We start from the raw sequence: 13,731 nt of genomic DNA, 5'->3' as shown, positions 1-13,731 counted from the left end.
TTAATACCTCACATGGGGTCTTCTTATCATAAACATCCCTTCCCTCTACACTATCTTTAAGACCTCCTTTCTCCATTAGCTCTACCTCTCTTCTTTTAACATGGATTTAGCTTGTTAAACTGTCTGTTCTCTACCTACAGTTATGTTTCTAGACCTCTTTCAATGATAATCTTAACTGAGGGCCTAATACCTGCTATGTCTAATTTCCACCTACCTAGTCCCCGGATTAGAAGTTAGGAATGAAATCTACTGGAATGAAATCCTCAAAGGCCAATAATGGTGCCTGAAGGACAAATTCACAGACCTTGTTTTATTCTTCTTGCACTGTATGTAGTATCTACTCCATATTTCTGTGATATTACTTAACTTGGAAGTCATTCTCTCTCAACTCTCTGTATGTTATTATCGTTTTCACTGGTCCCTTTTCCACCCTTTATAACTATGGGTATTTCTTAAAGCTCACATCTTAAACCCTCAGAGTCTATTTTCTTCAGGAAAATGAGCTCCAAGGCCCGAGCCATCATCTCCTTGCTGATGACCTTATATCCTTATCTCCCTCCAAGCTCCAGCTCCAGGTATTAAATTGCAGCCTTTCTGGGCTGAGGTTTTTTTCACCTGAACCACAGAACACAAAACATAATTTGACTATTTTCTCAATTTTCCCAAGAACGGTACACAGCTAATCCCACTCTAAATGTACAGAAGATAAATTAATCTACCACATTCAAATGGATGACTTAGGGCATCCGGTCTTAGATCTCTTAATAGAACTCTTACTGAGAAAGACTGGCAGGGCAGCTCCAGTTAAATGTCCTAGCATTGCCTTAAAATTTCATCATTATTTATCATTAATCCCTTCAAACCAGAGACTTCCCACTTTAACTTCTTTATTTGGAAAACAACAATTATTTTCTAGTTAATTAGGCTGGATATCTGAGAGTCGTATTTAGTATTTTCTTCCTCTTTTCATCCCCTATGTTATATGAACAAATGATGAAACTTGTCAATTTTATTAGTCTTGTTCATCCAGATCTATTACTGTTTCCACAGTTTTTGTCCTTAACACCTAACGCTTCTGTAACCACAACCTCTGAACTTTCCGGCTTTTTTGTTTCTTCCATTTCTCTTTTGTGCAGTTTAGTCTATTATATTGTCACCAAATTAATCCTTATGAGAATATGATTTCAAGATAACAGTTATGGGGGGGGAAAAAGTCCAAACTCCTTTTAGCCTAGTATTGAAGGTCCTCCATAATCTGGCTTCAATCTGTTTTTTTCAACCTTATATTCTATTATTTCCCAACACAAGTCCTCTGCTTCAGTCAGGTTTACCTAGTTCTTCTCCTCAAATATATCACATTTATTCTAAAAAAGGAAAAAGTATTAAGAAAAATTTCAGACATACAAAAAGGTAAAAAAAAATATGATAATGTATCACATATTTATTTTTGACCACAATTTCCAGCTTAAGTTATTCCTTTCAACTGGAATACCCTTTCCCTCCTTTTCTTCGCTCTGTGGCAATCTTTCTCATAGCACTCAGCTCAAGCCTAGTCTCATCTACAAGCCTGTACTTAACTCACACAGCTTATCTCCTTTTCAAAATTTGTAGAGCATTCTTTGCTCATTAGATCACAATTACATGTGTTCTTTAAAATGTGGGTAAAGGTTTCTTTATTTACTATGAACTTTTGGAGTTACTACATGTTATACCTCTTTGATAAACACTCTGAAGCTAGAACAGTTTTATGCATAATAAGCACCTAATAATATACAATAAAGAAAATACTTACAAGTTCATCTGATTCTGCACTCAGTAAGATTTCTAACATCATGTTTTCTCCACGACTACTTTGTTGGAATACTTGAACCCCATTTTTCTTCAAAAAAAACTTTAAAAGAATTCAGAGAATTTAATTTTAATTCTTTCTCCATAATCACTTTACATTCAATAAGGTGAAAAAATTCTGAACTAAACAGCCACTGACTTTGTGTTTGATGTGTTTCAGAGTAGGAAATCCACAGAAATATAATGCCTTCTGGTCAACCCTGGTTATTTTGTTCTTGCTTATGTCTACACGCCAAGCATCTAATGATATTATTTTATACCTAGAAAATAAATCAAGGCATTTAACATTCATACAAATTACAAGCAATCACAGTTTTTCAGTATTCCCTAGAATTTTTTGCAAGAGTCATCCTTGCTTTTAAGCAAGGGAATGACAATTTGTCTTTTAAGACAAAGAAAATATACAGCAGAACAACCCAGATTCTTTGTTGTTATTGATCTAGACCTAAATATGCCTATAGATTACTGAATGGAAGTTTTCCCCATTAAAACATATATATATTTATGTATATATTTTTATATATTTAATTTAGAAGCAAAGGGACATATTAAGCACATTACAAATCTCCGTATCTTCCATGTTCTAAAACCCAGATGGAAAATAAACATTTCATAATATCTATTTCATCTTTCTCTTTGCTTTAACAAAAGGGAAAAATGCTTTCCATGCCAATAGCACTCTTGCAACGATGGTGAACGTTCCTAAAACCTGCTGGACTTGCTGCAAGAAATGTGGCAAGCCCCAACCCCATAAAATGACACAGCATAAGAAAGGCAAAGATTCTCTTTATGACCATGGAGAGTGGTGTTATGACAGGAAGTAGAATGGCTATAGTGGGCAAACTAAGCCAATTTTCCAGGAAAAGGTTAAAACTACAAAGATTGTGCTGAGGCCTGAATGTGTTGAGCCCAACTGCAGATCTAAGAGAATGCTGAATATTAAGAGATGTGAGCATTTTTTTAAAAGTTTATTTACTTATTTTAAGTGAGGGGGGCACGGGCGGGGGTGGGGGGGCGGAGAGAACACATGTGTGGCACTAGGGGAGGGTAAGAGAAAAACTGAGAGAGAATCTTAAGCAGGTTCCATGCTGTCAGTGAAGAGCCTGACATGGGGCTCAAAACCACGAACCTTGAGATAATGACCTGGGCTGAAGTCAAGAGTCAGACGCTTAACTGACTAAGCCACCCAGGCGCCCCTAAGAGATGCAAGCATTTTGAACTGGGAGGAGATAAGAAGAGAAAGGGCCAAAATGATCCAGTTCTAAGCTTCATATTATGTTACATTATGAAGACAATAAAATCTTGAGGTTATGTTCCAAAAAAAAGGGAAAAGCATAACTGGGAGATATTCACTTTAGCTGCCATCTGGGTAAATGATTTGCAGGGAAAATGAGAGAAAAGAAAAAAAAAAACCAACAAAGACATTTTAATGAGGAAGAAAAAGAAGAAATGAGTTTCAGGCAAGAAAATATAGGAACACTTTTATTATTATTTTTCTTCTTTCCAGTTGGGTGGTTGGGAATATAAAAGGCAAAGTCATAACATATCAAAGTAGACACTGACAGTGGAAACAAAAATTCGTATCTCCTCTTGAGGTAGGAGTACAGATAAATTCTAGAGAGGAAAAATTAAAACCAAAAAAACTAAAAAATCTCAAGTTTAACAGAAGACAGAAAGGGAGAAGCAGAATCTGACCAAAGCAGAGAACCACAGAAACAATTCTGAAAGGGAGATGGTATGATCTTTTGCAAGTTGGGTGTAATTCATTATCAACTGACTATAACTATCATAACTTATTTGTTAATTCTCCCAATAGATATTCAAAAGCTTCCCCCAGGCCCCAGGGGGAGCTGCTTCTTGCTGTTGTTGAAAAATTACCAAATAACATTACCTTGTACAACAATGTTCTATGGCAGGGAACTTTTCTGGCCATGGTGAGGGGTAGGTGAACTCTGTGTCTCTATCATACCAGCACATTAGGCACTCACTATGTTGGTTTCTTTTCCTCTCTTCCTTTTTGAGGGAGTGATTACATGTTTCCATGGCTTCCAACAATCGTTTCTAAATTTAAAGATTAAAGACAGGGGTTAAAAGTATAAAGATTATGTAATCTCAACATACAGATCTTTTCCCTCAGTACACAGATTCATTATTTGTGTTCTTGAAAAACAAAAATCTTAACTCTCTCTCTCAAAAAATAGAATAAAATAAAATAAAATAAAATAAAATAAAATGGGGCTGTTACAACTACCTACCCAGCTGGAAGAAAAAGCACATACACTCCCAACTTCCTACTATATACAAAAATATGTATTAGAGTAATACGACAATAAAAGTATTAGAAGAAAATCTAGGAGAGTATTAGTAATTTGAGGTGATAAATTCTTATTTAAGTAAGATTGGAGAAAACCTAACAGTCTTAAGGGAAAAGACTTTTTTTTTAATTAAAAAAATAATTTTTTTAAATGTTTCTTTTTGAGAGAGAAAGAGAGGGCATGCACACAAATAAGCAGGGGAGGGGCAGAGAGAGAGAGGGGGACGGAGGATCCAAGTGGGCTCTGTGCTAACAGCAGACAGCCTGACACGGGGCTCAAACTCATGAACCAGAATATCATGAGCTAAGCCGAAATTGGACTCTCAACTGACTGAGCCACCTAAGTGGCTCAAGACATTTTTTTTTTAATTTTTTTTTTTTTTTATATTTATTTTTGAGAGACAGAGAGAGACAGAGCGTGAGCAGGGGAGGGGCAGAGAGAGAGGGAGACACAGAATCAGAAGCAGGCTCCAGGCTCCAAGCTGTCAGCACAGAGCCTGAGGCGGAGCTCGAACTCATGAACCGTGAGATCATGACCTGAGCCGCAGTCGGACGCTTCACCGACTGAGCCACCCAGGTTACCCTAGACCTTTTTAAACAATACATAATGCATGTGACAGAAGATTTATCAGCAAATCAAGAGACAAATGCCATGTTAGAAAAGAATATTCCTAACACAAAAAGAATTGATAAAAATTCTTTTTTTAAATTCTTTTTTTAATTCTTTTTCTAAAAAAAAAGAAAGGAAAATGAGGGAAAGGATATAAACAGGCAATTTACAGAAAGAAAATGCAAAGGGCAAGCACATATATAAAAATACATTCAAATTAGGGATCAGAGAAAAGCAAATTTGAATAATGATAAAATGGCACCCATCATCAACAGATTGGCCAAAAATTAAATGAAGCAATAATATCCAGGTCTGGAGAGGCAGAGTAGGGACTAAACATTGGTGAATTAGACTAGTCTTTTTGAAAAAAAATATAAAAAAAAATAAACATACATTCCTATTAACCAAGCTATCCCACTTTTGGGAATCTATCTTAAAAAAATAAAATCTCCAGCACCTAGGACTGCATAGACAAACAAACAAATACATAAATACATAGCTACTTTTATCACAGCAAATATTATGTATAGTGGCAAAAAAGATGAAGATTCACAAGCTGCTGCAAAATTAGTACAGAGTGTTCCTATGTACCTTTCATCCAGGTTTTCCCAATGATAACATCATACACACAGCCTCAAGTACATTATCAAAACCAGGATAATGACGTTAGTACAACACTTTTAACTAAAGACTTACTCAGATTTCACCGGTTTTTGTATGTGATTTTTTACGTGTACAGTGCTACAAAATTTTTATCATATGTATGGATTCATATAACCACCACTAAAACTAGAATAAACAACTGTTAAATCATCATGAAGAAACTCCTTGTTGCTCCTTTATAATCACACCCTATCCCCAATCTTCTTAAAAATTTTTTTTAGTTTTTAAATTTATTTTTTATTTTTTTTATTTTTTAATTATTTTTTTAAATTTGTAATTTGACTTTACTTTTTATTTTTTAAAATTTATATCCAAATTAGTTAGTATATAGTGAAGCAATGATTTCAGGAGTAGATTCCTTAATGCCCCTTACCCATTTAGCCCATCCCCCCTCCCACAACCCCTCCAGCAACCCTGTTTGTTCTCCATATTTATGAGCCTCTTTTGTGTTGTCCCCCTCCCTGTTTTTGTATTATTTTTGTTTCCCTTCCTTTATGTTCATCTGTTTTGTCATCCTATCCCCAATCTTCACCCCTAACAACTGCTGCATGTTTTACATCACAATCATTTTGTCATTTCAAGTATATTATAGGCAAACAGCCTCTCCTCTGTTGTCCAGCCTGGGTGACTCCCTTGGGCTGTATTCACTAAACTTCTATCTCCATAGGAAAAAAAAGAATATTATATAAATGGAACCATATAATACCTAACATTCTGACTTTTTTCACTCAAGTGAATTTTTTTTCATCCAAGTTGCTTATATCAAATAGCTCTTTATATTGCTGAGTAATATTCTACTAAATGGATATACTACCTTTTGTTTATCTACTCTCTCATTAAAGGACATATGAATTTTTTCCAATTTGGGTTATTACAAGTAAGTTGCTCTGAATATTTGTGTACAGGCTTTTGTGTGAAGACAGTGTTCATTTTTTCTAAGACAAATATCCAGGAGTGTGACTGCTGGATTGAAGAGTAAATGTATGTTTAACTTTATAAGAAACTACTGAACTATTTTCCAGAGTGGCCTCCTAGACTTTTAGTCTGGTAATTGTCTATGACATTTTCGAAGCATTTATAGAAAAAGTGGTATGAAGAGTAAAGAAGTAGCAAAATCCGGAAAAAATTATAAATAAAAAATTTAAGGATCAAATCCTAGACTTTGAGTTTAATGTGTAATGAGATGAGATTTTTGGGAGAGGTCAGTGAGTTTTGCATTTGGACAGGATGTGAATTTTGGCCCAAGGGCAGACTAGCAGACTGTCTAGTTTGGGCATCTGGGTTATGCTGGTCTAATCAAATATGTTTAAAAGGGCGCCTGGCTGGCTCAGTCAGTAAGTAGAGTATGTGACACTTGATCTTGGGCTTATGAGTTTGAGCTCAACGTTGTGTGTAGAGCTTACTTTAAAAAAAAAAAAAGATGTGAAAAAAATACAGTCGCCCTATTTAAAATATATTGGAGAGTGACTTTCCCTCTTCTATTTTCCAAGTTTGTGTAAAAGTGGTATTATTTCTTCCTTTAATGTTTGCTAGAATTCACAAGTAAACACATCTGAGTTGAGAATTTTCTCTGTGGGAAGGTTTTAAATTATGAATTAAATGTCTTTAAAAGATACAGGACTATTCAGATTAAAAATTTTTTGTTAGTTTTGCTGAATTGTGTCTTCAAAGAAATGTGTTCATTTCATTTAGATTGTTGAATTTGTTCACATAATGTTGTTCACAATATTCTTTAACTGTCCTTTGAATATATGTAAAATCTATAGGATACCTCCTTTTCCATTCCTGATATTGGCAATTCGTCTGATTTCTTTTTCCCTCCCTCTTGTCCCCTTCCCCTGATCTTGATCAGTCTAGCTAGGATTTTATCAATTTTATTCACCTTTATAAAGAACCAGCTTTTGGTTACACTCATTTTTATCTACTGTTTGCTCATTTTCTGTGGATTTCTGTTCCTATTTTTATTTTTTCCTTCATTCTGCTTGGTCTGGGTTTAATTTCTCGTTTTTTTAGCTTTTTGTGGTAGGAAGCTTAGATAATTTATTGTAAAACCTTTTCCTTTTCTTTTCTGTTTTTTTTTTTTTTTTTTTTGCAATGACATGGATAGACCTAGAGAGTATTATACTAACCAAAATAAGTCAGAGAAAAACAAATACCATATGATTTCATTCATTTGTGGAATTTAAGAAACAAAACAAATGAACAAAAGGGGAATAAAAAAGAGGCAAACCAAGAAAAAGAGTCTTAACCACAGAGAACAAACTGATGGTTCCTAGAGAAAGGGTGGACTGGGCAGGGGGCAGTGTGGAGAGAAGTTAAATAGGTGATGGGGATTAAAGAGGACACCAGTTGTGATGAGCACCAGGTGTTGTATGTAAGTGATGAACCACTAAATTCTGCACCTGAAACTAATTTTACACTATATGTTAACTACCTGGAATTTAAACAAAAACTTGAAGGGAAAAAAAAAAAAAGAATATATGTGTGTACATATAACTATTGCGGGCACTGACCTCATCAATAAAAGGGATTAGGACCACAGCTTCCCACTCCTGTTGTTTCCCATTTAGGTCAGTTTTAAAATCAGGCGGATAATATTCTATAATTGGTGAGTCTTCACTGGTCATCAAGTGCTATGGAAAGATAAAGAGGAACAGATATAAAAGAACTAATATCAATATAACTTTTTGTTAATATATTTACAGTATTTGCTCATGTTACAGTTTAAAATTTCTAAGCAAGGCAAAACTAAATTTTTGCATCTTGGAAATATTGCAATATACTTGCTATATTTTGATTTTCAACTATACGACTTCTAATTTTACTGCTACTCATCACTTTGCCATTCCAATGTCCTAGTTATATAGTAAAACCATCTTTACTCTGAATTTCAACTTTCCCTTTTCTATCTTTTGTTGTCTTCCCACTTTACAAGGCTCACTTAAATTCTATTTTCAGACTTCATTTCACAGGCTGCCAACAGTCCTCTATTTTTAACCTTAAACAGTTTATTTTTGTGTCCTAATCAATTGATTTTGTTAAGTAATGTAAGGACGGTATCTAAGATAATTTAAAAAGAAAAAAATCCTAAAATTCAAGAATCTCTTCACCACTAATAGCAAAGATAAAAAGTCCAATAAAAAGATGTTCTTATTAGAGATCTTAGAGTAGATGAAAGAAGCATAAGGATATCTTCTAGGAAATGAATATGAAAGATTATGGTATAATATTTTTTAAAGAAATAAAGTAGCCTATTTCTCAGAGTAATACTCAAAATATTTAATAACCAGTATGGCATGGGCACAGAACAATCAACAGATGTGGCTGTAAAACACCTGCATGATTAAACTGGTTAAGAGTAGTTGAATATCAATTCTTAATGTATCTGAACGTAGGGAAAAAGGCATCAAACTTAAGAGGAAAGGGAGGTCAGAGGCCAGGATGAAGGACAGATAATGTTTTAGGAAGATGAAGAATGGACCCTGACAGTCAAATAACAAAAGGTGTGTGTGTGTGTACACTCCACTTCTTGTGTGCAAGTGTGTCTATGTGTGTATACTTTAATTCTTGGGACCAGACCACAGAATTAGAAGAAAAGATTGATATCCTAAAAGAACTAAATGAAGTTTGCCCTCAGAATCAGTTTAGTAGGCTTAGTGTAACTGTGGTGACCCAAATACTCCTAAAATATCTTCCTCCCGTTATGCAAACTATATTAACCAGAGAAAAGCCTTTCATTCCACAATTTGATAAACTAAATGCTTAAGACCTAAATATAAACTGAGATAATACTTCTGTCGAGATAAAGGACTCAGTAGAACCATCCCTATTCTAATAAATAAAGGGTAAAAGAACAGGAATTAATCTATAATTGTTTGGACAAAGTAAATGGCTTCACATTTTGCCTGTCATAGTTTACTTTCATCAGTGCAGAGACAAACTGAAAATGTACTTAAAGGTGCTGAAAATAAAGAAGTCATGCTCTGAATGGTTTACGAAAATTGTATGCATTTTTAAAACAAAGCTAACTTTGTTTTAAGCTAACGCTAAATCAAGGGGTTATTTTTCAAAACATCTGTGTAAGAAATATTGTATTTGAAACTGGAAGTCAATATATTTAGCTATTAAAGAAGTTTGGATATTACATTTCTAGGCTTGGATGAAGAGCTCCTAAGTATCAAAAGGGACATAAAAACATTTTAGTTTAAAACCCACCTGGTAGCATGCAGGAAGTAAATTTTTGCTAGCTGCTGGAAGTACAGCAAGAAGCTGTTCAAATGGCTTAAAAGGTTTTCCTAGTTCAAAATGGATTTTGAGTGTGCTGATGTTGCGGATATCAGATAGGAAAGGTGCATAATGGTAGGGATAATACCTGTAAAACAAAACTGAGTTTTAAACAATTGACAACTTTATGAAACAGATCAATATATTAAATATATACTTTTCCTTATTTAACAACACAGCAATAACTCTAAAGGAAAAAAATTACCACCCATAATTTTATCACTTGATTTAAGAAATCAGCAGTGTTAGAAAATTTAGGTCAAGTGGTGGCAACAAAAGTTATATTACCTTAATTTTCAAAGTATAATTTTACAATTTCAAAATTGGGATGTATCATGTAATTGAAGGATACATCTATATACATATATATGCAATAAATAAATATATATACATGTATGTATATACATATAAATATAAATACATATACATAAATATATATACTATATATTTAAACATATATACATATACACATATATACACATATGTATATACGTATACATATATGTACACATATACTATATATTTAAACATATATAAATACATATACTAAATATATATACATATATAAATACACATATATATAGACATACATGTCTATATATACACATATATGTGTGTGTATATATATATATTAATATATAAATATAAATATATATAATGGTTCTTTTTTTTTTTTTTTAAATTTTTTTTTTTTCAACATTTATTTATTTTTGGGACAGAGAGAGACAGAGCATGAACGGGGGAGGGGCAGAGAGAGAGGGAGACACAGAATCGGAAACAGGCTCCAGGCTCTGAGCCATCAGCCCAGAGCCTGACGCGGGGCTCGAACTCACGGACTGCGAGATCGTGACCTGGCTGAAGTCGGACGCCCAACCGACTGCGCCACCCAGGCGCCCCTATAATGGTTCTTTTATATTGAGTGTGAATATTGAGTGTGAATCATTCTTGGAATGAAGTAATGAGGTAGCCAGAAGACTTTTATTTCAGTTATAGCACACATGAGCTGGAGCCTCTCTCAAGAGGGTAGAGAGAACAGAGTCTGAGCTCATGTGGCTGTTACTAGTCAGCCCTAAGAATGTTTATCTTTGAACTGGTATATATTATCATGTTTGTGATAGGATTAAACCATTTAACAATCATACACACTATTTCTAACTACAGGTATAGATATTTTTACAAAGCCTTGAACACACAATTTTTCAAAAATTATAATCTTAATATTTGACTAAGTATACTACAAAAATAAAGAAATATTTTTATATTCCATAATTATGACATTTCAAAAGGATGAGAAAATTCAGGAGGTAGAATGGTATGCAGAATGGAAAATGTATAAACTTTGGAATCAGGCTTAGACTTGATTTTTGGGTATATGACTTTAAAAATATTACTTTCTAGGGGCACCTGGGTGGCTCAGTTGGTTAAGTGTCCGACTTTGGCTCAAGTCATGATATCGTGGTGTGTGAGTTCGAGCCCCACGTCAGGCTCTTTGTTGACAACTCAGAGACTGGAGCCTGCTTCAAATTCTGCTTCTCCCTCTCTCTCTGCCCCTCCCCTGCTTCTGTTCCCTCTATCTCTCAAAAATAAAATAAAACATTAAAAAAAAGATTCCTTTCTAAAGTAATAAAGATAACTGAACATCATCTGTAAAAGTCAGACAACAATACTTTATATAGTGGTGAGGATTATATGAGAATATGCTTATCAAGCACCTGGCCTTAATGTCTGATAAATAATAGGAACAGCTTATAAGCACCCTATTAAAAAATGGAAAATCAAGGATTTTCATCATTAGGATGCTCTTCAGAGATGTCCTCAGAATTAAGTTAGTTATTGCAAAGATTTTTTTAAAAGGTTATTAAGTGAAACCGCAACTAATACACATAATTTGTATTGCTTTTGTTTTGCTGTGTGTTTTTTTTTTTAAATATGAAATTTATTGTCAAATTGGTTTCCAAACAACACCCAGTGCTCATCCCAACAGGTGCCCTCCTCAATACCCCTCACCCACCCTCCCCTCCCTCCCACCCCCTATCAACCCTCAGTTTATTGTCAGTTTTTAACAGTCTCTTATGGTTTGGCTCCCTCCCTCTCTTTTTTTTTCCTTCCCTTCCCCCATAGTCTTCTGTTAAATTTCTCAGGATCCGCGTAAGAGTGAAAACATATGGTATCTGTCTTTCTCTGTATGACTTACTTCACTTAGCATAACACTCTCCACTTCCATCCATGTTGCTACAAAAGGCCATATTTCATTCTTTCTCATTGCCAAGTAATATCCATTGTGTATATAAACTACAATTTCTTTATCCATTCATCAGTTGATGGACATTAGGCTCTTTCCATAATTTGGCTATTGTTGAAAGTGCTGCTATAAACATTGGGGTACAAGTGCCCCTATGCATCAGCACTCCTGTATCCCTTGGGTAAATTCCTAGCAGTGCTGTTGCTGGGTCATAGGGCAGATCTATTTTTAATTTTTTGAGGAACCTCCACACTGTTTTCCAGAGTGGCTGCACCAGTTTGCATTCCCACCAACAGTGCAAGAGGGTTCCCGTTTCTCCACATCCTCTCCAGCATCTGTAGTCTCCTGACTTGTTCATTTTAGCCACTCTGACTGGCGTGAGGTGGTGTCTGAGTGTGGTTTTGATTTGTATTTCCCTGATGAGGAGTGATGTTGAGCATCTTTTCATGTGCCTGTTGGCCATCCGAATGTCTTCTTTAGAGAAGTGTCTATTCATGTTTTCTGCCCATTTCTTCACTGGATTATTTGTTTTTCGGTGTGGAATTTGGTGAGTTCTTTATAGATTTTGGATACTAGCCCTTTGTCCGACATGTCATTTGCAAATATCTTTTCCCATTCCGTTGGTTGCCTTTTAGTTATGTTGATTGTTTCTTTTGCAGTGCACAAGCTTTTTATCTTCATGAGGTCGCAATAGTTCATTTTTGCTTTTAATTCCCTTGCCTTCGAAGATGTGTCAAATAAGAAATTGCTGCGGCTGAGGTCAGAGAGGTCTTTTCCTGCTTTCTCCTCTAGGGTTTTGATGGTTTCCTGTCTCACATTCAGGTCCTTTATCCATTCTGAGTTTATTTTTGTGAATGGTGTAAGAAAGTGGTCTAGTTTCATCCTTCTGCATGTTGCTGTCCAGCTCTCCCGGCACCATTTGTTAAAGAGACTGTCTTTTTTCCATTGGATATTTGTTCCTGCTTTGTCAAAGATTAGTTGGCCATACTTTTGTGGGTCCAATTCTGGAGTCTCTATTCTATTCCATTGGTCTATGTGTCTGTTTTTGTGCCAATACCATGCTGTCTTGATGATGACAGCTTTGTAGTAGAGGCTACAGTCTGGGATTGTGATGCCTCCCGCTTTGGTGGTCTTCTTCAGTATTACTTTGGCTGTTCGGGGTCTTTTGTGGTTCCATACAAATTTTAGGATTGCTTGTTCTAGCTTTAAGAAGAATGCTGGTGCAATTTTGATTGGGATTGCATTCAGTGTGTAGATTGCTTTGGGTGGTATTGACATTTTAACAATATTTATTCTTCCAATCCATGAGCACAGAATGTTTTTCCATTTCTTTATATCTTCTTCAATTTCCTTCATAAGCTTTCTATAGTTTTCAGCATACAGATCTTTTACATCTTTGGTCAGGTTTATTCCTAGGTATTTTATGCTTCTTGGTGCAATTGTGAATGGGATCAGTTTCTTTATTTTTCTTTCTGTTGCTTCATTGTTAGTGTATAAGAATGCAACTGATTTCTGTACATTCATTTTGTATCCTGCGACTATGCTGAATTCATGTATCAGTTCTAGCAGAATTTTGGTGGAGTCTATTGGGTTTTCCATGTATAATATCATGTCATCTGCAAAAAGTGAAAACTTGATTTCATCTTTGTCAATTTTGATGCCTTTGATTTCCTTTTGTTGTCTGATTGCTGATGCTAGTACTTCCAACACTATGTTAAACACAAGCGGTGAGAGTGGACATCCCTGTCTTGTTCCTGATCTCAGGGGGAA

General features: G+C 35.0%; 1 protein-coding gene across 3 annotated transcripts in view; it reads right to left on the bottom strand.

Annotated features, from left to right (window-relative positions):
* Positions 1–13,731, bottom strand: part of XRN1 (5'-3' exoribonuclease 1) — a 121,054-nt gene that overhangs the window by 75,819 nt on the left and 31,504 nt on the right. For all 3 annotated transcript variants that reach the window (XM_019438497.2, XM_019438503.2, XM_019438509.2), the window contains 5 exons: positions 9,651–9,807; positions 7,949–8,068; positions 3,740–3,909; positions 1,988–2,108; positions 1,793–1,891 (listed from right to left, as the gene is read on the bottom strand). In XM_019438497.2, coding sequence (XP_019294042.2) covers positions 1,793–1,891; positions 1,988–2,108; positions 3,740–3,909; positions 7,949–8,068; positions 9,651–9,807 — 667 coding nt within the window. The remainder of the gene's footprint in view (positions 1–1,792; positions 1,892–1,987; positions 2,109–3,739; positions 3,910–7,948; positions 8,069–9,650; positions 9,808–13,731) is intronic.

The sequence above is a fragment of the Panthera pardus genome, unplaced genomic scaffold (genome assembly GCF_024362965.1).
Source record: "Panthera pardus isolate Hobbes unplaced genomic scaffold, ASM2436296v1 HiC_scaffold_16, whole genome shotgun sequence".
Taxonomy (NCBI): Eukaryota; Metazoa; Chordata; class Mammalia; order Carnivora; family Felidae; genus Panthera; species Panthera pardus.
Note: the sequence above shows the minus strand (reverse complement) of the source record. Positions and strands in the feature narration are given on the sequence as shown.